Source organism: Temnothorax americanus, unplaced genomic scaffold (genome assembly GCF_048541705.1).
Source record: "Temnothorax americanus isolate GAGA-0224 unplaced genomic scaffold, ASM4854170v1 Scaffold8, whole genome shotgun sequence".
Taxonomy (NCBI): Eukaryota; Metazoa; Arthropoda; class Insecta; order Hymenoptera; family Formicidae; genus Temnothorax; species Temnothorax americanus.
In genome coordinates, this window is record NW_027509802.1 from 4333245 (window position 1) to 4355924 (window position 22680).

Sequence of the window (22680 nt, forward strand, 5' to 3'; positions counted from 1 at the left end):
GGTTCGGGGTGATGGTGAAGCTGCGCGCGGTCGACGCACCCGCGGGACAAACGAACCGCGCCCGCGGGCGCGCCACGATTGGTCGGGGCGCTGCGTGCCGGCCGGCGGCCGGCCAATCCGCGCGCGGCGTGCGACGACGCGAGCCGAGGCCGCACGAACGGCGGACTCCGCTTCTCTGGGCAACGGACGGGCATCACTGGCCGACTGGCGACTGGCGACGGTCCGTGCGACGAACCGCAGTGTGGTCACGTAGTCCCATCGCGCCGCATGGTGGATGGATGCTTCGCCCGTACGGACACCGGAGTAAAATGCTGTAAAAACTGTGCGTCGTCGCCGTCGCACCGGAGAAGGAAGGAGCGCGCGCCAGCGGAGATTGTGCCTACGTCGGTCCACTGTCGCGGTAATTATCAGAAGTGCGCTCGACCGCGGGAATGAATCGCGACGATGCGATGGCGAGGAGAAGGAGAGGAAAGAAAGCTCGTGCTCGCCCGCGACGGCCGACCGACCGACCGACCGACCGACCGTAGTGAGCGGCATATCGCTATCCGCCTCGTCGCCGACGGACGCATCCTGGCGATGCGTCCGTCGGCGACGAAAATTGCTTCACAGTGGCGATCGCCCTTGTCCCCGCGTCGTCGTCGTTCGCCTCTACCGAGGATCCATCGTCGATCGATTTCTCTAGATTAGTCTAGATCGTTCCCGACAATCCCGGCGGGGCCGGCGGGGGATCCTCTCCGTCCTCCCTTGTTTTCGTCCCTTCGTTCTCCGTCGCTCCATCCCCGCCGCGACGTGTATACTGTATACGTTCGCATCGCCGTGTCTCTCTTTCTCTTTCTCTTTTTCTTTCTCTTTCTGTTTCTCTTTGCTGGTCCCCGCTTGTGACGTCGAACGCGCACGACGCGCGCAAGCACGCATAGCCACGTTCAGACATGTATGTACGTAAGTATGTACATACACCGCATACACGCGACGGCAGCGCGCGCGACGTTGACAAGGCGACAAGGGCGAAGGCGAACCGATGTCGGATGTGTGAATTTCCTGCAAAATCGCGAACGGGATTGCGAAAATTCCCTTCGGACGCGACGCCGACGACGCTTTTCGGCGTCGGCGAAGAAAAAGATAACCCAGGAGACATCTTATCGGCTTTCTCTCTCTCTCTCTCTCTCTCTCGCGAGGCGCCGCTCGCCTCCCCTCCCCCGCCGCCCGCCACGTCGCATCTCGCATCGTCTCGCGCGCGCGATGCCATTGCACCGCCGAACGCGGATCGCAGCAGGAAAGGCTATAAATACGCACGCATCGCGCGCGCGGGGTAAACAAACTTGACCCCAGCGGAATTCTCTTATTGGCGTGTCGCATACGCGAGCGGCGTTGAGGTTATGTGTCGCGTCCACGTCCCTTGAATTCGACGCCTTGATTGTCGGAGATACACGGGTGACGAGACGGTGTGTCCCCGGTTGGCGTCTCGGCGCGGCGTCTCGTCACCGGCGATAAGGAGACGCGTCGCGTGGCGATCGCCGTTATCGCCGAGCCCTCGCTGTCGCGCGCGACGAAGGTCGCTCACGGTACTCGAGGACGAATCCGAATCCGATGGGCTCGTCCTCGATCGTTCGAACGAGCAGCGACGCGACAACGTGCGTGCCACGTTCGACAACCAGAAGACGCCTTCTTCTTGGGCCTTCGACGGCCTTCTCGAATTTCGCGACGCGACTGCCAAAACACGCATTTCATCTGCTTAGGACACATTCGGCTTCAAAACACGAATCTTTGCGAGACACGTACGTAATCGCGCGATTTGTGTACAAATTGCATGTCGCTTCTCGTAAAATTTTTGAAACATCTTTAAGTTTATTTTACTAGATAAAAAAATTTGTTAAACCGATTAACTTGACCTCCAAGCTGAAACATTAGAACTGTTTTTTTTTTATATATTCTATATTTAAAGTGAAATATATATATATATATATATAGGTACATATATTTGAAATTTTACGAAAGCGAGAAGGAAGTTTCAGCGCAGTCCGATTCAGCAATAAAAGGCAAACCTACACTGTATCGTTAGAATTTGCATTTAAAATAAATTCTCGCTTATTCTTACATTCTCTTTATAAAACCGCGTTTACAAACACTGTAACGTTAGAGGGATAATTTACTGTGTTTATATTTTTGGAAGAAACACAATCTTATAAAAAATGTAAGACAGGTGATTTTTTTAAATAGAATGATTTGGATTTCGTTTATTTTTGTAGCAGAATACTGACATTTGTCAACTACTTAAAGGCTGTGAGCACGACTGCTGTGCGTTTGGCTTGAGCAGTGGTTGAAACGCTGCATCGGAAGAAGAGAAAGATTCTAGAAGATTCAAAATGAAGTGGACAACCGGTATTCCCTTTAACGAACAAGTGTGCGAGCTCACTCGCGTGTTCTCCCAGTGGAACGAATGCGAACAGACTGTTGTTCTTTATGCGCTACTGCGTATTATACCTGCGGTACAGGCGAGGTTTCTCTCGCAGGCGATAGAACACTCGTTGCACTCTGTGGCAGAATTGGGCACCAAGGAAATGAATGCCAATAATCCGAGTAATTACAGTACTTACGTTCTATATTCTCGAATAACTTTATGCGTGATTTAACGAGGTATATCGTATTTATGTAGTACACGTAACAATAAAAAATTTTGTATTGCAGGCTACATCAACTCGTTGTCAACGGAGTCAACGGAGCTCGCGATTAATCAACTCTTGTCACACTTGCCCTTACTAAGACCCGGGAATGTAGAGTGCAAAAATAGCTATCTAGTAGCTATACCGGATATAGTAAACCACTGCGTGAGCACGGGACAATATACAGAAAAGACGCAGCAGCTTTTGAGCTACACTTTGATACATCCAGCCATAACTAATCAAGATAGACGTCTTTTAACTCAATGGCTCAAAGATCTGGAAGATCGTATTAGCAATACACCACCCGTTTCTAGTTTCGAAGATTATCCAAATACTCCAATGAGGTGAATTAAACTGCGTTATAATGTGGTCCGATAATCATAATATTTCATATAACTGAAATAATGTGACATCAATCATAATATTCTTTTATCTGTAATATCTTTTTAAATTTGTTTTTTTTTTTTTATGTTATAAGATGGGAAAGTCTATGGCAGAGGAATTCCAAACATGATCAGTCAAATCTGTTTAACACGCAACCGGGCGGCACGTTTAATTTACATTTTCCCACATCCGTTAACCGTCAACGTCGTTCCAATAGCTTAACACCACCGGTAGCGCCGCCACATCATCTCGAAATTGTCGACCGAACCAATAACACAAACGCTTCCAGGCACAAGCCGCGCAGCTTTAGTGTCTCTGGAGATCACGCCAGTAATTTCCAAATATATTTCATATATAGATGAATTTATATTGTATTCGTATACATTTCTTTAAATGACTTACGTTTACATAGGCAATATTATTGGTTTGGGTCCACTGAGCCCGCAGAGTTCCTGTGCGAGTAGCGGTAGCGAAGGTCGTTTGGATGACGCTTCGAATCGTTCGCTCACGAGTGGCATGAGAGGTAAATTGATGCGATAAATTAATGCGGCAATTTTTTATGTTATTTGATCAATAGCATATAAAATGACCGGAAGAAGTTACATTGTTTATGATGTTTTCAAGTATCTTTGTATTTTATATAAATTTATCTTTAAACTAGAGAGTCTTAACTATTTCTTTCTCTTTCGGAGTCATTTCTGACCACTTATACTTTCTCTTTCATGGATAAGAACATCGATATCTAATTATAATCTAATTATATTTATTCTTTTTAGACGTACAATTATGGCTTAAAACATTACGACTTCATAAATACAGTTATTTGTTCGCTACCATGAGTTATGAGGATATGCTGCGATTAACGGAGGATCAATTAGCGGAGCAAGGTGTTACGAAAGGTGCTAGACACAAGCTGGCTCTCTCTATCGGTAAACTGCAACAGCGATATAACACACTTTTAAATCTGGAAAAGGGTCTAGTGCAGCCTAGTGCCCGCGACGGCATGCAAAACACTTCATTCTCACAGGGTCCATCACTACTCATTAATACAATGGAAGAACTTAAGACGATTCTGACCACTCCTATGAAGCCGAGTCAAGAGAGCGATCCACAAGATATCCCTGCGCAGTTTACGAAAGTGCTTGGCAAACGTATGTACAAACCGAGTTCTAATTTTATTATTAAAATTTCGTTTAGAATGAGTGAAAGATTTCGTTATCTCGATTTTTTCTTTTAGTGTGCAGTAGATTGGCTTTGGAAAGCGTCGAGGACGGTATTTTGTGCGCGTGCGTCAACATTTTGGAAAAGGTATTGCAGCACGACTGTTTCACCCCGAATCAGAAGGAGAAAGTGCAGCAGTGGCGTAGTAGACTTGGCAATCCGCGACCGACTCAAAAGTAAGCTAAGACATACGTTCTCGATAAAAAATATTTATTTAGAAATACGAGTAAATTGACATGTCGCGTAAATGTGCGGTTACTTTCGACATGATCACACGTACATGTGAAATTTTAGGTGGCAGCATAACTACGGATATAATAATAGGAGATATGGGAATCCGCAGCAGCACAGGAAGCCAAGTTTGAATTTGAATCACATTCACAGTACTCACGCACACAATCAGTTTATGATTGCTTCGCATAGAAATAGTATATCTACACCGTATTTGCAAAATAATCAGAATCAGAATATGAATAACATGAATATGAGTAATTTGCGTGCGATACATACGACCGAGAAGAGATCGAGTTTACAAGAGACCAGCATGCAGGTAATGAAGAATTTACTTTTTTATAATCTTGAAGACCGACAATATATTCCGTTTATTAATACAATTACTTCGATTTTTATCTTACAGCAATTACAGAAATCATTGCAACATGTAAGTAGTGCGCCGCGTGATCATTTTGTGGAACATTCTGCCAACGGAGTGAATGAGACGACGGAACCGGAAATTGATATTCGACTGCAGTCTCTCTGCTTGAGAATGACCGAGCAAGCGATCGGTGGGTTCGGCGAGGCCTAATCTTCTATACACGCGTTCTGGGATTTATCGTAAGTCCCGTTTTCAACAATTTTTTTTTGGATTTTCGACCTCGAAAACGAGGGAAGTTTTGTTCGCCAAGGCGCGAGTCATCTCTATCTCGCGCTCGCTCGTGTTTTGGCAAACAGCATGTTTGAGTCATCGTTTAAAAGTGATACTGCAATGGGGACGACGCATACTTTTTTTTTTGGGGTGCAAATACCTGCGTATACACACACTTATGCTTTAATATCCCTACCAAATGAAGGAAAAGAAATGTCCGACATGTGCGACATTGCTGAGAGATAGATAAGTTTTTCTTTGAAGATCAAACGACACACACACGAATACACATTACATACATATTATTTTTTATTATGTCCGATGCAATTGTATTATTTAATTGACAGAATTTAGCAAGCCAAATGCTATTAGAAAGATAGATTCTTTCCTCGATTGTTTGCTGCAACCGTATATATAAAGATATTATATAAGAAGAAGTATATATATATACACACACATGCGTATATGATAGAATTTTATCAGACAGAAAGAGAGAAAGGAATTTTAGATCATATAAAATACGGGGAAAGAAAGATGGAAAAATGACATTACATCACCACGCGATGTTCTGCATTATTATTTTTTGTGTTATCCATTTTACGAAATGGAATTCGTCTGATTTTAAGCGCTGCGGAGACGTTATAGTAACGTAATTGTCACTTTTTTAATAACTGGACTGATTTTACTTCTTTTTATTATTATTACTATATTATTATTATTAATATTATATTTTTACTACTATTACTATCAACATTACTACTAGCGCTACTATTGCTCCTACTATTATTATCGCTACTACTATTATTGCTACTACCACTACTACTCTATCACTATTACTACTATTTCCACTATCATCGCTACTATCGCTCTCATTATTGTTACTGTCGCTCTTTACTACTATACTCCGTCTAGAGAATGAGCATACTTAAAGGGTTGCCGCTTTGTCGCATAAGTTATATCTTTAAAACTTAATCTCAACTGTACCCGAGAGAAGCACGTATAGCGGCGTGTATGCTTTGTAGTTTACGCACAGATCTCGTGATTTTTCGATTTGGTTGACAGATTTCATCCCATTTATTTCCTTTTTTTCTTGTTTTTATAAGATAATAAGCTGAAAACGCGAGTAAATATACAATAATGGATATTAAGGGCCTTACGTGAAGATGGACGAGCAAACGTATGAGGTATAGAAATTTGATATTATAAAGTAGCAGCGAAATTCGAGGGAGGTAGACTGGCGCTATACGTTATGGCGCGACATCGAAATCTGTGGCTTTAAATTATAAGCATACATCGTAACTAATCTATTTAGCATGTGTTAAAGTAGCGTCGCGAGTAATGTAGCATAATATTTTTTCGTGCAAGCAGAAAATTAAATTTATTAAAATCGCATAACGCTAGTGAATAATAACCGAGTAACGTGGAGTAAGGGAAAAAAATATATATAACGAAAGACTGAATAATTCACGCGCCACGGTCCGTCGATTTAGATTATCTGGATGCTTTACTATCCCTTCCGTTCGCGCGGACTTCGTGCGTGCGTGAATAGAATAATTGGAGAAGACTGCGAAGAAGGAAAAACTTGTCAAAATAATTAAGAATTAGCGAGCGCGCGAGAGAAAGTGTAAGAGCGAAAGAGATTAAAAAGAAAAAATGAGCGGGAGAGTACCGAGGTTGAGGAAGATGAAATTAGTTAATTAGTATATATTATATTAGTGATTATTGTAACAATTATATTCTGCTAGAGGGTAATACGTGTAAGATCGCGCGGTGATTTCTCGAATCCAGGAGTATCCTGCTAAGTAAAAGCTAAGAACTGTCTATATTTAATAATAATCGTACACACTGAAGGGGATGAGACCATACTTAATCATTATTTCGTTTCACACACGCGTGATATCTTTTACTCGATCAGCGGCAATAGCAGCACCAAAACTATCCGATCGGTTATATACATATATATTGCGAAGGATGAAACTCCACGAATTTCAAGAGAGATGATCAAAAGCTAGTCAAACGATACGTTTCTAATTTCTACCAGTTAACCTGTATAGTTAATTAATTGTACATTAAATCTACATACACGCATTACCAGAATTATATAGGGGTACACTCGAGAAAGAGAGATAGAAGACACATATAATCTTACACACGTACACATAGGACATGTACACGCGCGTACACAAACCACATACATATGTTCGTACTCGCCACGTTATACACGCAATAAGTGAAGCGATCCGAGCGAGAATGCATGTGAAAAAGCTCAAAGACTGCTCCTAAGCGACATCAGGAATTTCATTCAGCGTAGAATTACTACTTATATATTTCATCTAATTGAAGCGCAGCATCTAATCTCCAACTGACAAAGGCAGGACCTGAAACTATGATGAAGGATGCAAAGAGATTTTATCCGCATATACGTAAAGCGATCAAAGCTAAAAGGAAAAAAAAAAGAGAAAGCAGGGGAAAAAGAAAAAAAGTAATCAATCCTGCCGAGGATCGGAGCCGCCGCTACGTTAATTTTCTGCCGAATCGATCATTAATCTAGCGTCGTTGTTGTTTGTGGTAAGCTTTACGGAATAGCGTAAAAACATATGTACTTAGTAACTCGAACAATCTCTGTCAGGATCGATGGACGCCTGTCTTGCTCAAAATTAACTGTCGGCGGCGGTCTGTTACGTGATTTTCGAAGGCGCGTGGGCCGACGATGCGCGCGAACGAGTGTAAACGAGCGGATAAACAAATCGACGAGATGCTCGACTGAAACGTTTGATCGCAAAGTGGAGAATCACAAGGGGATTAATATGTATCCTATGTATAGGAAGCAAGCACTTCGAGTAATCACGAAGGAAGCGTCTCTCTCTCGATATAAGATAGATGTTAATAATAAATGTAAAATGCACTTATTGCATTTTGTAGTTATAAAAGAAAATGTAGTAGGTCACGACGGTCACGAAAAGGTAACGCGAAATTTTTCCATTTCATAGCCTGTACTTGCATATTAATGGAGCAATTCGGTTCGCGCGTCTCATTGCGATATCAATTCTATTGGTATGTAAATACTAATATTTACGTTTAACTCCTTGCGATTTTCCACCTCGCGGTTATCTGCACATACGCGTGTGCACATTTTATTTGCTTGACTCGTTACATTCATATCGGGTTCTCTGGCTATCCATTTAATTTGGATAGCGGTAAAATGTATACCACGCTCGCCGCGTTCTGTTATCCGCTCGTTGACCTCAAGTTCAGGATAGAACGAAAGTAGATTTATGTACTTGGGTAAAAAATTCGCGGGTTGTGCTTTGGCCGGATACTTGCAGCGACCATCAACTGTTTAAGAGTTGCGCTACTGATGATCACAGTAGTAATCATAATAGACTGTCGGAATGATTTTCCTTGATTGCGATTTCGAGGACAAGACGATGCGAGTTTCCGGCTGAGGACTTTCACGACGAGACCCAGATAGCAAATGGTAATTAGATCCGATGTGGATAAGCATATAGGACCGACGCGTCGTAGCGACTGATTTTACTTTAAAGAAAGCGCGTCGCGCGACCGGAAAGCACGCCGCGAGACGCTTTTTTCTTGTACGCGGGGTCTTGCACCCCCCCTCGCTGGAGAGTACTAGTGTTCACGTTTTGCCGCAGCTTTTCCGGATAATATTAGATAAGTCGTAATAAGACCCTTCGTCAGATTGCTAACTGGGGATACCTTAGTCACATAAGTAAGCTGGGCAACTTGTAAAAATGCAATTTTTGTACTGTTATAAAAAGTTAAATAGACGAGGTACACTGATGTTGTAGCGTGAAAGAACATTTTTCAATAAAAGATTTTTCATACGCATATACATCGCGTACTACGATTATTTATTAATATTAAGCCTGCATACACAGAAATTGGAGAGAATCGATTTGCGAAGAGAAATCGATTCCGAAACGTTTATCTTTTATTCCATTATCTTATTACAAGAAATTATATCTAAAACAATTTTCTGATAAAGGAACAAAACAACGTTAATATTTCACGGTATCAATTTTTTAAAGGTCATCACCTTCACATCACATACTTTTTGCATAGCTATGTCTAGTTAAAAATGTGATTTCATCTACTTATCTTAAATATTTGTTACGTATTCGGATGGTAGGATTTTCAGATGGGACGATGGTATAAAAATGAAAGAGAACCGTGATTGATTTTGTAGTTCTCTAAACAGCATTTATTTTCTTCTTTTGTTACATTTCTGAAGTCGCGTTCCTATCCGGGAACGTTGTGCACAGTTTCAACGGTGAAAGATAATATTAAACGTCGATACAATGTCATCCGCTGTTCCGTGTAATATATATAAATGTTTAGACCTGTGCCGGCGACAAACGCGTACGCCGAATCTAGAATCGTGTAATTTTGTTCGATCGACTTGCGTCGTCATCGTTTCTTCGTTTCCCACCCACCATCTCTAACGGAATGGCTACGTACACACGCAGGGATGCAATATATTATATATATCTTCTCACAATCGCGATGTAAGGTTGTTGAAATATCGGATACGATTACAAAACGATTCGCGCTGAATTCCCTGATAAAACGGGGCCATTACACACTCATGAATTTACTACCTTCCTTTAAGTTGCACTGACAGCCTTGATTAGATTAAAATCTCGTTGCCATTTTTTTGTCTACATCACTCGTACAGCATGAGGGATAGATCAGACAACAGAAACGATCTAAAGATCTTCCTGAAATTTTAGACGTCTCTCCTTTTGTGTTGATTGAGAATTAAGTAGCTAATATTAGAAAATGTTGATGGAAGATTTTTCATTCAGACTCTCGAGCTGTAATGTAGAGCTAGACAGAGAAAGAGAATTTAATTAATCACGGTGGTAGTACAACGTATTAGCTCGTGCACTTTGCTGTTCGTACCAAACATTTGAAGAACCTCCCTTTGTTTTCTATACACTCACGCGTTCCGTCTAGTATACGAAGTGGCTACAAAATAATAATAAATACTTACGGCCTACCTAACGACTACTCTTGAGTTTGAAATGCAAAGGATCAATCGTCGCTTAATTCGTACAGTTAAATAGACAGTATCCACATACTTAAAGTTAAATCGTAATTTAATATATATGTTCGGTATAATATATATATAAACATCGATTTATATCTCGCTTCCTCTCTTCATCACGCATACACATAACACGGGCGCGTAAATTCTACCTTTGTCTATACACGTATTTACATAGATCGACGATACGTTTTTACTGTTACGAACGTAGATCAACATGACACTGTTGATGCGTTTGCGATGAAATTCATGAATTCCAGGACAACGTAGAATGAGGTGAGAGACTGTTTAATTTAGTGTTAAATAGTTTAGCTAATCACGCTTTCGTTTATTACAGATATTGCATATTGAAGTTATAGACGAGATACAACTTCAATACAGCGCTATGTATCGTTAGGCGAGCTTACCTATTTTATCGCTTTGACTTAAAAACAGAATTGCATCGAACCGAAACTATTTTCTTTAATCAGTTGGATATTCAAGATTTTTCTATAGAAGTTTCTATCAAACTGACAGTTTCCAGGACAACAATCTTATCTTGCCTAAACGTGATAACGACTTGACTGCATGGGCATTTGGTGTTCATGTTACTGCTATGTAAGTATCGTCGAAGAAAGATTTTTCGAGGATGATTAAGAGGGTACAGAAAATGCTAAGAGTGCGCCCTCGCTGAAGAATTTTCATTATAAATTCCCAACCCAGTAGTTTGAATTTAAAAATTCTGTAATATACCCATCTATATCGTTTTTATATTATTTTTAGACAATAACAGGTAATATATTCTTTTCTTTTTAAAGCAGAACAATTTTTTCATAAAAGTGAATCTATATCTTTATGAAAAAATTGTTTTCGGTAACGACATCTTTAGCTTTCCCATTTTCTCTCCTGAATTCTATAGACTGCGAACTATGAGTTGATTATTTTTTTTTAAACTGTCGATAAGAAAATCTATTTTCTTTAAACGCGAGAATAATAAAATGCAGTAAATTAAAAAAAGAAAATTTAAACGGTTCACTCTTCAGAAAGAAATATATGTATACACACACATCTACATATATAAATAAGGATTCGGATATACTTTTATTTCTACGAATAAAACCGGAAAATATTCGAAACTCCTAGTAGCAACGTTTTTGGATGAAGAAGTATGTGTGTTAAGCGTTGCATCCTTAAACCAAACAATTACATTTAGGAGATAGTGTCACAGCTAATAGCTTGCAGCGGGATACTTTAGTTTTCGTCTATGTACAAAGCTTTATAATAATCGTAACGAAAACAGTCCAGGTTTCAATAATCGTTCGTGCTAGCCGTCGATACACGATCTGTGTGCGATTGAAACGATCATATTACACGACGAACACACGTCGATTAAACTGTTTACTGAATCGTGGCGATTTGTGGAGTCATTTTACCGACCGGCAGCGGTATGTAATTACGTTATTAATAATATCGCTTTCACTGCACAGCTTTCCCCGTTCCGTTGGGGAAACGATTTTGCCGATAAACGCCAATAGACTAAAATGACTCCGCAAACGCTCCGTTTTCGACGACTCTCTCCTTTCGCAAAATCCTCTTTGGTCTCGTACAAATAGAATATTGTTAATACAACGCGACGTGAAGAATTCCGTCTGTCGCGTCACATTACACGTTTTCATCATGTTTCGTAGCACGCTTACGTGGAGGCTAATAATCGGTCTCGAGCCCCGTATTCTATTTGAGGATCGACTAATATGTAGTATGGCATTACAGAAAGAAAAAAAATGTACACACAGTCGTACATAACGACTTCCTTAAATCGTGTACGCTAATAATACTTGTCATGCAATATCGGTGTATGGCGTACAACATCTCGTGCTCGACGCTAAAATTCGCCTCCCCACATCTCCTCTTACGCTAAATTTAATCGTCTCTCCGCTCTGCTAAAGACTACGGTTCGCATTCGTACATTCTCACATTTAACGCCAAACGTGGTCGTTTGATTATGAGATTTATTTGTCTCGTACGAAGATCGCGTTTAACAGTAATCCTAGACTTAGAATCGACATTATTTCGCGCTAAATGCGGAATATAAATACGGCTCTATGTATCGCGAGTTCATCTATCCCTACGTTAAATCGATCCGTTATTGGCAGTACAAAAAAAAGAAGTGTGCGCCAGATCAATAGAACGTACAAACGGCGAGACATCAAAACCGTGCGTATCTCTTTCCAGCACTCTTCCAATCGCCAGAGTGTGTTATGTAGGATTTCACTAGACACTGGTACAATCACCAAAAGCTCATATCCTTCTAATCCGCATTTAAGAGTCTCTTTTATAATTTTTTAAGCTACGTATAGTTATTTATCATTATATATTTATTACGTTTTCTCCGTTGTGTGATAGATGCTTATTTGTGTGTGTTCTTTTTCGGGCGTTTCTCCATGTAAACCGAAATGCATCGGATAAAATCTACGTTATCTCTACGTTATTCATTTGGTATGGAAAATGTAACTCGTCTCACAATTTGTTCGTACGTGCGTTATTTCATAGTAACTAATAATCTACTCTGAAATATAATATATATATATCACATTCTTTTTAGCGTCGCGGTTCTGCGATATCGAGAATCATTCTCAATTCCGATCTTAACGTTAGCCGCTGCAACGTGCGACGTACCTATTTTTGCCAACGTCATTCTCGACGTCATACTTTGTTAGCCGGATTTTTATCTTGCAACTAGATTACAATGCGAACAATTGCGTACCGTATATAATATGAATTAGACGAATACATATAAGATCTCTCCATATATAAACTCTTCAGATACAACATTCCTCGACAAACACCGGAAACCCGCGAATGTCGACATCGCGGCGTTTGTACAGTTTCTTTTCCTCCTCGTTTCCAAAAATCGAGAGTCACCTTCTCGAGGAAAGATAAACCCTGCTGCGTAATCATGTCCGGATGACGAGACGAAATTCCGATTTATCCATTATCGACTGTAATAGTCACATGCCTTCGATAGTTTCAATATGATTGTCATCCGGCGTAAGACACTAATACTCGGGTTTTTCAATAATCACACGCAGTTAACACAATCCATGGCGTACGTATTGATTACAGTCCGTGCAAAATCTTCGAGGTATCTATTAATTTTTGAATAAAGTAAATTGTAATTTACTTTCTAATTTTCTTAAAATATAAAGACTCTCTGGTACGCGTTGATGTTGCATTATAAGACGACAAAGAGTGAATTAAAATTTATTGATTGGTTTAAAAGATCACAAGATATTTGATCGGTTTAAAAGAATCATCCGTAAAGTAGGATTGAATATCATTGCATCAGCAGAAATAACTCTGCGCCGGAGTAGATAAAAATTTTAGAATCTTTTTAGTGTTTACAGAACTGTATAGATCTTCCGGAACATTAAAACTCAAACTTACACGTAATTAAACTACCGAATGAAAGGAATAGTAATATAATTTATACCAGTAACAATAGAACTTCAATGTGTATCACCTTTTATATCTAATTATATATTTTGACATAAATGAACTTTCCTCCTTATAAAAAAGAAGAATCTAATCTCAGAGTAAACACATAAACTTGTCTCGTGCTTTTGAAAAAAAAAATAAATAAAATAAAATAAATGTATATCTCTATTTTACTTGATTTTCTAAAGTATTTACTCCATTTGCAGGTGCAAAATTGCCCATGTTGATGCACTTTTCATCCCAATTTCTTACAAATATCGATTTTCCTAGGGAACATAAAAAAATGAGAGAATCAAGATGCGGATTAAACTCTTTAACGGCGCTCGTCAATATCCAAAGTTTCTTCCTTCAGACGCTTATGACTGCTTCAATTCTGAAGAGACGACGGAAAGATGGCATCGGCATCACTCCTTCGGCTTCCTCAGCCAGTTTCTACGGCCGAGGCTGGCGACGCTCATCGAACTGGCAGTGCTGGTGACGCTCGCCAACGAGTTCAGGCTTACCGAATGTTAATCCTGTAGCATGTGTACGAAACTAATCGGAAACATGCCCCGCCGTTCCGGCGCCCGTTCTAATGCGCCTTCCATCCAGTTGTCATCGTCGGTCTGCTCGTTCGTCACGATGATGACCTCACCCTCGCGGAACGACAGCTCGTCCTCGTTGTCGGCCTCGCAATCGTACAGGGCCCGGCAGCGTCGCAGGCCACTCAAAGTCGACGACGTTGGCTGGGGATGGAATGAAAAAAAGTCATTCGTAGAACCGGCAAATACCGTAACGTGCATGTTTCGACCGTCTGGCAGAAGCAAGCACTTTTATTGCTCGTACCTTTGTCACGAGACGACAAGCTTGAGAATGTTTGTTCTCCAGAAAATAGGAGAATATTGGAAATTCTAGGAGAATTACAAATACAGCGAATTGAGCGAATGATGTGAGACATCGTTTAATTAATTAACTCACGAATAAAATAGTTTACTCCTTATTTAACTGATATTATTCATTTCTTTGCCGAATTGGAAAAAAGAAAGAAATTGATTGAAATTGTCATTAAAGCAGATTATAATAAGTAAATATATCCAAGAAAAATAACATTTTATTCAGATATGAAGGATTTTTAAGAATATTTTGATATGTGCCTCGTAGTAAAATATGCTGGAACTAGAATTTCCAATATAAAACACCGATATCATGCTAGTTATATGCCTTTTAATATTCGAATAGTTTAGGTCGTTTAGAGTAAGAGAATTTTTAAGGGGAAAAATATATCACGTGTCAAAAGAAGTAGCATAATGCGATCAAGTATTGCCAAACGTTAATTCACTCGAGGAAACCCATGCGAGGATCAGTATTTACAATTATACTTTATATTACAGTGTGTCTAAAGTATTACTCATACATTAGCCATAAGAATGATTCGTTGACAGAATACAATTTTTTCATTAAAGAAGTCACACACGTAGACTAGTGATCTATATAGGATTAATAAATGATCGGGATGTGGATGTTGGTTCGAACACAATCCAACGTGTTTCACCTTGCGGCGTTTCGCGGTGAGGAGTCCAATTATGAAGTTACATGTCTTGTATAAGAGATTTATATTATTTATTATCTCAGTCGATAAAGAGCGTCCGATCGTGATTAAAATGGCAATGAGATCTAAATGATTATTTGGCATACGTGGAAATAATACTTGAAGCCTCGACGTGAGCTGCATAAATGATGACACGAACAGCACGTCTGATCATGCAAAGCATTGTTACACTTGAAAGTATCGTTGGCAAGTGAAGTGAGAAGAGTAAACTCTTGTCATTCAGACTTGTCGTTATGGTATGGATTACAATCTTTCTCTTCGAAAGATTACGTTTTTCTATTATACACATAGAGAATACAATATTAATTAATCAATATAATTATATACAGGTATCACATGCTTCGTATTATGATTGATAACACGTGAAACTATCCTTACGTAGATACAAGTATAACGATATGCATGAAACTCGTTTACAAGTGGTTTCAAGTGTAACATGCTGTAATGTGGGATGGCTGATGTTTACCAGATTCAGATTTGGGAGCAAAGATGAAGGCTCCTCGGCGTAGCTCTCTAGCCTGGACCGGTCCCTTCGCTGTACCAACAATGGTTAATGACAAACCGTAAAGCACTGATCTTGAAATGCATGCATTATCTACATATCCACACATCATAGATACACGTTATATATTTTATTCGAATTGAGATCGTAGCAAATTGACTGTTTTTAATACGCGATAAATTGGTGAATATTTGTAGTTTTTTCCTCCGCTTATTGCTTTATCGAATGATTTTATCTCGACAATTATTTCGTGAAATACTTTCACAATATTCGAGTGATTTTCTCTTCTAAAATATAATAGAAATTAATCAATCATTAAGAATATTAGCGTTTTCGACGTTATCTTCAGGACATTGTTTTTCATGAAGTTTACTAAAAATGATTATTTATTATGACGTGAAATGACAATAAATGGATGATGGCTATAAAATAATACAATGATAATGAAATTCTATAAAATATTATTATATTGATGATTAAGACTAAATATATTGTACAACATTAACGTATCTTGATATTATGATAATATAATGGAATGTGAAAGGGTACAAATAATATATCGATGTGCGTGACGTATGGTTAGTATAATGCAAAATGCTCAAGCTCCCATGAATGAATCGAATGAAAACTATACTACGAAGGAGAACACAATGGCACACCCTGGTTAGTTATACATCTTTTTCTCTACTGTGGTAAATATAACAATGGCAACCATCCGATAGAATGTGTATGTGTGCAAGTAGGTAAGATGTGAGACAGTGGAATAATTGTCGACGTCACTCGTTAGGCAATACAGAGATGATGTAATATCGATTTCGGCATATAATTATGGTGGTGGCTCTGTTCGAAGGTAAACTAGAGAACGATTTAAGATTTCGTACGAGTGAGAGCTTTGCATATTCGACATAGTTTTATGAATTTTATATAGAGACCTATGATTTTTAGATTCTCAGCTTTGCTAAGATTGTTGGGACCTTGTAATATTATATTTATGATCGTTTTCTTTTAATTTAAGATATTTACCGAAGTTGTTAAAATTTCTTTCATAAGATTATATTTTTATCAAAATACATTTGCTACCGTCTTGCATTTACTGAGAAGCAACATGATTCACTAGAAATTTATACATATTATAATTTTATATAAAAAAGACTCAATATGTAAAGCACTCGCTCTTAATTCGAATCTCTTTTCAGATCATATAGAATTTACATTTTCGATAATTCTTTTTAGAATCCTAAACGACGTTCTATCCAAAGATCTAAAATCCTCAAAGTAAGACACTTATGAATACAGAAAGATAACAATATTTTTAACACAAAAAATATTTATTTCTCGAGATAAACACAATATCCTGCCCAATCCCTACGAAATCTCAAAATTCCTATTGAGGTAATTGTTAACTTAAATGGCTTACCTTTCGCGGCGGCGGAATAGGATTGCCCAGACCATGATCCGAACACATAGAACTCAGGGACTCGCTGCTACGTCCGTTGCTTAGCCTAGTTGTGACACTGGATGGCGCCGGAGGCGGTGGATTTCGCGGTCTCTGCAGCGTCGAACTGTTCCCCTTGTCCATACCTGTATGCAGAAAAAGAGAGATAAGTATCGATATGATAATTAGAATGTCAGAGCTTCTCCTGTGAGATTTATTTATCGAATGTACCGTATCCGGTCGACGAGTCGCCGCTCGGTGATCTCTTATGATGTTGGCTATTTAGTGTATTCAACGTATGCGGTAGAGTGTGTAAAGTGTGGCCGGCTAAAATCGGCTCGCTGGTCGTACGACTGTGCGTCGACGTAGCCAACGAAGGTAGCGTACCGTAGTGCGACGACGGCAGGACGACGCCGCTCGCGACAGAGTTTCCAGCGGGCGGCGGGGGCGGCGCAACCCGCTTCTTCAGCGAGCCGTGGATGTTCACTGAAATGTCCGGCGCCATGGGAGTGGGCACTGCGCCAATGGATTCGCATAATCAAGATATCAGGCAGTAAAAAATGTAGAAAGATTACGGAAAATCAGTTATTTGAATCAGCATACTTGGCAGATCTATTGCGCAACGTGAAAAGTATAAGAGCACAAATCCAGCTTACCAGCTACGGGTTTCCTCGCTTGCGGCGGTGGCGGCGGAGGCATTTGCTGACGGTTCGTCGAGGCGCTCGGAGAGGATCCGCTCTGTAAGCTGTCACAGGTGCTGCTCCGACTGCGTAATGTCACCGGCGAATCACCCGATCCCGTACCGCTACCTCCGGCATATGACGGTGGTCTGCTACGTGACTTTTTCTCAGGCGTTAGACATCCATTCTACAAGAGAAAATGCATATTTGTGAGTATGAATGTAGGTAGTTACATGTAGATGTAAATTTTAGGAGTATCGCAATGCACGTTTATGTTAATACACTTACCCTGTCTTCTATTATCGTTTCGTCATCGGAGAAGTCCGTGGAACCCTCATCGTGAGAAAGATTCCAGTCAATATTAACGTTATCAAACAAAGTTTTTTGCCTCTGGAGAGCGTGACTGAGCTGAAAATTATTCGTTGACTTTTTTATAAGATTCTTTAAAGCATAAGGAATTGTTTTACACAATGTATGTCTTGATTGAACAAAGATTACAGAAAATTATAAGACTTTATTATTAAATTTTCATTATTATATTCTTTAAATTACAAGGAAAATTAATTCTGAATGATAAAGTTAAATAATAATGAAAAATATGTGTTTATTAGAAAAATCACACAAAGGAAAGAAGGTAGGAAAGACTAACAAGAAATATATAAGATAAGATTTGTTGAATTACCAGTTCTTTGCATGTGTGGTGTCCTACTTCCTGTGCGATGTCCAACGGTGTCTTATCCTGCTTGTTTCGCAGGGAGGGATCCGCGCCAGCTCGGAGAAGCAGCTTCATCGCTTCCGCTCTGTCGTGTCGCGCGGAAAGATGTAACGCCGTTTCACCATCGATGGTCGCCCTGTCGATACCGCCGCTCGGCATATTTTGCACCAGGAAGTCCACGATGTGCAGACTGCTACCCATCTCGCGCAGAATGGCCAAGTGTAACGCTGTTTCGCCTACGTCCTGAAATAGATATTGGTTTCTTGGAATTTGTTTCTCATTAACGTAATTGTGAGAGAGCATTTCTCTCAATTATCTCCTTAGATATGAGAGAGAGCTCTATAAAGACAGTTACAATGGCTTACCGATGTCGGTAATGGCGCAGCCAAATCCACGTTCTCGGCGTAAACTTGCAGAAGTTGCTGCAGGTCGCGATTATTAACGGCGTGCTCCAAATCGGAAAGTAGATCGCGCTCGTCCGCGCACGTGTTCATCACGTATCTCTTGTCCACGTATTTGGCGCGTATAAACTCGTATCTCTCTTCCCTAAATACCAAAAAATAAATGTAAAAACGCCGAGCAAAGTGAAAGTATGAGTGCTTGGTAAAATGTCGAGTGCGAGCATGCGAATGAATTGTTAGAAAACTGCAAATACGCTTACATTGTCGACGTCGGCGATGGCTTGAGATTGTGACGTAACGTTGCCTCCATCACCTCGTTGAATGCCTGATTTGTCATGTGCCGCGCGAGCAACAGCTGAGCGGTGCCGACGTTATCCAGCGTCAGGGACTGTATCCGTGATATGTGCACGCCCAAGTCTCGGTGGATGCCGCTGCACTCTATGCATACTATTATGCCGAAGTTCGTCGACAGCCACGTGGCGTCTGAAAAGAAGACACAATTGTCGTTTGATAACAGAACGCTCCCGCGGGAAGTGGAGCGCGAGTTGCCATTTCGTTCGGCTTTGTCACGCGGTACCGTCTACGACAATGCCCGGCCAGCGAACCGACGGGCATTCACACTACTTGACGACATAAACGTGTTATCGGCGGCCTCTCAAAAACCGTCGGTCTATATTAATTTAATTTAACAGACTTTATTAATTTAATAAGAGAAATTATCGTACGTTGCTATGTAACGTTAAATAACTGCCTAATAATGAGGAATTATCATTATAAAAAGATTTGATAGAAATTAATATAAATAAATCGATTCTCTATCTCATAATATGTAAAATTGACGGAGAAATCGTTTTAGCATGCTCCAAGTGTAACGGACGGACTTGGCACGCGTCGGAGAAAGGCCGGCCGGCCGGTCACTAAATGATCCACGATATTCATGTTACCGTTCTGCGAGGAGCAATCACAGCACTGATCGTTTCCGGGTAATCGCATAACGCATCGTATAACAGCCTGCTGCAGCTCTACGAGGCTAGGATTGCCGCTGCCGGCCTCCGCCTTGCCGCTCGCATCGAACGCCCGCAACAGGGCGCGTTCCTTGCAATTCACGAGAACCGACATCCACGCGCGCTGGTCCGCCTCATCCTCCGCTTGAAAGTGGTACGTCCTATTGTCTGGAATCGAAACAATGACAGTATTGCGCGGCGTCCGTTCATGTTGAAGAGAGACGACGGACGGGCGTCTCTTGGAAGCTCGCTCGTATATCAAGCGTAACACTTACAGCTTATGAGATCGAAGCCTCGCTTGTCGTCCGGTACTAACTTAATCTGGCAGGTCAATAGGTTCACCCTGGTGGGCGGCTTGTTCTCGTCCGCGTGGCAGATATCGAGGTAGCCCTCCGCCTGGACGGCGCATCGCCTCTTCTGCCAGACTCGCCTCATCTTGCCCTCGCTCTTCTTCAGCAGGTGGCCGGAGCGCGTGACGCCGTGTTGCTTGTCGCCCTGCAGCTGGTGCAGCGAGTAACCCGCGTTCGCGTTCGCGTTCAGCTGCGACCGCATAAGATTTATAGCTTAAGATTTATGTACGATGCTGCTTACAATTTATGTGCGATATAAAGTGCAATATAAAGCGCGATGATGGAATGACTAAATAATAAGATAATCCAAAACTTTGCAAGGATCTTGAGTACAAGGCAGCTAAATGTAAGATAAAAATATTAACAAAGTTTTAATTTTAGTAATTAATTTTATATTAAATAGGCCAATACGAATAAGATGACGTTTGAAGAGAAACGCTGTTGTGTACCGTTTAATATCAAACGAAAATGAAAAAGCAACGGTATCAATTAAAGACTATTAAATCTCTCATCGCACTTTCTATGACGAATTGACCTTGTAAAAAAATCTAACTTTCGACAGTTTTACCTCTTTGTCACATCCGGAGCTTCTAAGAAGACTCCTAAGTTCCGTAAGTCGTCTCCGTTCCTCATCCTGCGTCTGTCTGATTTTTTGCAGCTTCACGCTCAGGTCGGCCACGTACGAGCCGAAGTGCTCAATGGTCTTCAAGCCGTCCTGAAAGTAACTAAATTCCCGAAAACGTAAGAACGTTAGAAAATCGAATTGGCCGTTCTTCGATCGTTCTTCAGTTCCCATTATGCTCCATATAAATTGAAAAAAAGCTTTAGAGAGATAAATATTTACTATGATAACTTGAAGATCAATTTGATATCGTCGTGAATCCGCGACGCGAATAACATATTAATGAAAGGATTAACTGCGTTATACTTACTTTGTTTGCGCGTGATAATATTCGACTAGATGCTGCAACAGTTCGATACCCTTCTTCGTTTTGATCTCGTTCACTTTGATCAGATACTGTAAGCAAACATATACAGTAATGATCAGCACTTCTGCGTCTCTACCCTCGTATGCTCAAATATATTTTTATCGAGCGTATCATAAAAGTGATCTGCAAATACGAGGTGTGCGAGAACCATTGCCACTCCTTTAATCTATAGATCGTCCTAAGGAGTTCGATTAGGATCCACCCATTTTTAGCGAGTAAATTTTAGCATTGAGCACTCTGGTAACTAGGTCTCAATTTCACGTTATAGTAATTTTTTTATTAAAATATTTATGATTTAATGCGCCGGAAGGCTTTTTACTTTTAATCGCGCGCGTAAATGATTCTATGAATTATTTTATTTGAAAGAGAGAAAGAGAAGAAATAGAATTAAATTAATTTATATTTTGTTAAATAAAATTATTATACTTATTATATATATATATATATACTTTATTAAATTAATTCAATTTCATATTTGCCACGTTATACATATATTATTTATATTAAATTCGTTATAGTATTTCAACTACATTTAAAATAGAATGTAGTTCTCGGACACCTCGTACCGATTAGTCGAATGCAAAATGTAAACCGCGAAAAGTCGAAAAGAGTAGACTGGAATGTAAAATGTGTAAATGAAGTTCTCGAGTTAGAAAGGTATACACTTTTCAGCTGACGCACGATACGGTATCTAAACGACCGGATATCGATGCGTGCGCATCGATAACGCATACATCGCTAGCATCCATACGTCTCTCTCGTTGGCGTGACGTTACACCGTTTATACTTCATAGCACGGATCTACATCACCTACCTCGCACATTTGCAACTGAAACAACCGTCTCTCCTTCTCCATCTCGTCTGCGATCTCGGCGGGCGTGACCTCCGTACGAATCAGACCGGCCTCCTTCGCATGCTGCTTCTTCTCCTTTTCGATTTTTGCGTATTTAGCTTCATAGTCCTTCCAAGCTTTCTCGAAGGGCCTCTTCAGGTCCCCCTTCACGCCCCTCAGATCGCCCTTCAGCACCGAATCCAACGGAAACATCACGATGTTGTTGATGTTTTGCATCTGTGAAATCATAAAATCAATAGTCAATAAATATTTTATTTCATTAATTAAGTAACTTCAAAGTCACGAAAAACTTAGAATATACAATACGTTTTAGAAAAGAACGAAGAAAAACATATAAAAAAAGTTACATTTTCCTAAATAAATTTATATATATATATATAAATATATATATATATATATATATATTGGTCAAGATATATAAATAAATAAAAAACATTTATCTAAGTATTTAAGTACGTTAATGCACTTAATGAATTATATATGTATATATT

At 40.1% G+C, this 22680-nt stretch overlaps 2 protein-coding genes across 9 annotated transcripts in view; one reads left to right on the forward strand and one right to left on the reverse strand.

The window, feature by feature from the left end:
- Positions 1-8981, forward strand: Smg (sterile alpha motif domain containing protein 4 smaug). 5 transcript variants are annotated; one of them, XM_077424097.1, is made up of 9 exons: positions 1-400; positions 2278-2577; positions 2686-3004; positions 3139-3374; positions 3457-3567; positions 3821-4195; positions 4282-4441; positions 4560-4815; positions 4903-8981. In XM_077424097.1, exons 2-9 carry the CDS (start codon positions 2364-2366, stop codon positions 5068-5070), a joined length of 1839 nt encoding a protein of 612 aa, XP_077280223.1. In that variant the 5' UTR covers positions 1-400; positions 2278-2363; the 3' UTR covers positions 5071-8981. The 5 variants fall into 5 exon arrangements, with proteins under 5 accessions (XP_077280223.1, XP_077280218.1, XP_077280220.1 ...); XM_077424092.1 differs by having other exon boundaries at positions 2-400; positions 2247-2577; XM_077424094.1 differs by having other exon boundaries at positions 2-400; positions 2250-2577.
- Positions 8982-9325: 344 nt separating this feature from the next.
- The window catches only part of Asap (ArfGAP domain of ASAP), a 51060-nt gene continuing 37705 nt past the window's right edge, over positions 9326-22680 (reverse strand). The window contains exons 4-17 of one of the 4 annotated variants that reach the window (XM_077423526.1): positions 22151-22405; positions 21280-21365; positions 20916-21072; positions 20273-20537; positions 19938-20165; positions 19254-19476; positions 18958-19138; positions 18560-18835; positions 18166-18285; positions 17854-18064; positions 17585-17713; positions 17180-17343; positions 15727-15795; positions 9326-14397 (exon numbers count right to left, since the gene is read on the reverse strand). In XM_077423526.1, coding sequence (XP_077279652.1) covers positions 14182-14397; positions 15727-15795; positions 17180-17343; positions 17585-17713; positions 17854-18064; positions 18166-18285; positions 18560-18835; positions 18958-19138; positions 19254-19476; positions 19938-20165; positions 20273-20537; positions 20916-21072; positions 21280-21365; positions 22151-22405 — 2580 coding nt within the window. In that variant the 3' untranslated portion in view covers positions 9326-14181. Of the gene's footprint in view, positions 14398-15726; positions 15796-17179; positions 17344-17428; positions 17714-17853; positions 18065-18165; positions 18286-18559; positions 18836-18957; positions 19139-19253; positions 19477-19937; positions 20166-20272; positions 20538-20915; positions 21073-21279; positions 21366-22150; positions 22406-22680 lie in introns of all 4 variants that reach the window. The other 3 variants (XM_077423523.1, XM_077423527.1, XM_077423525.1) reach the window with 3 other exon arrangements.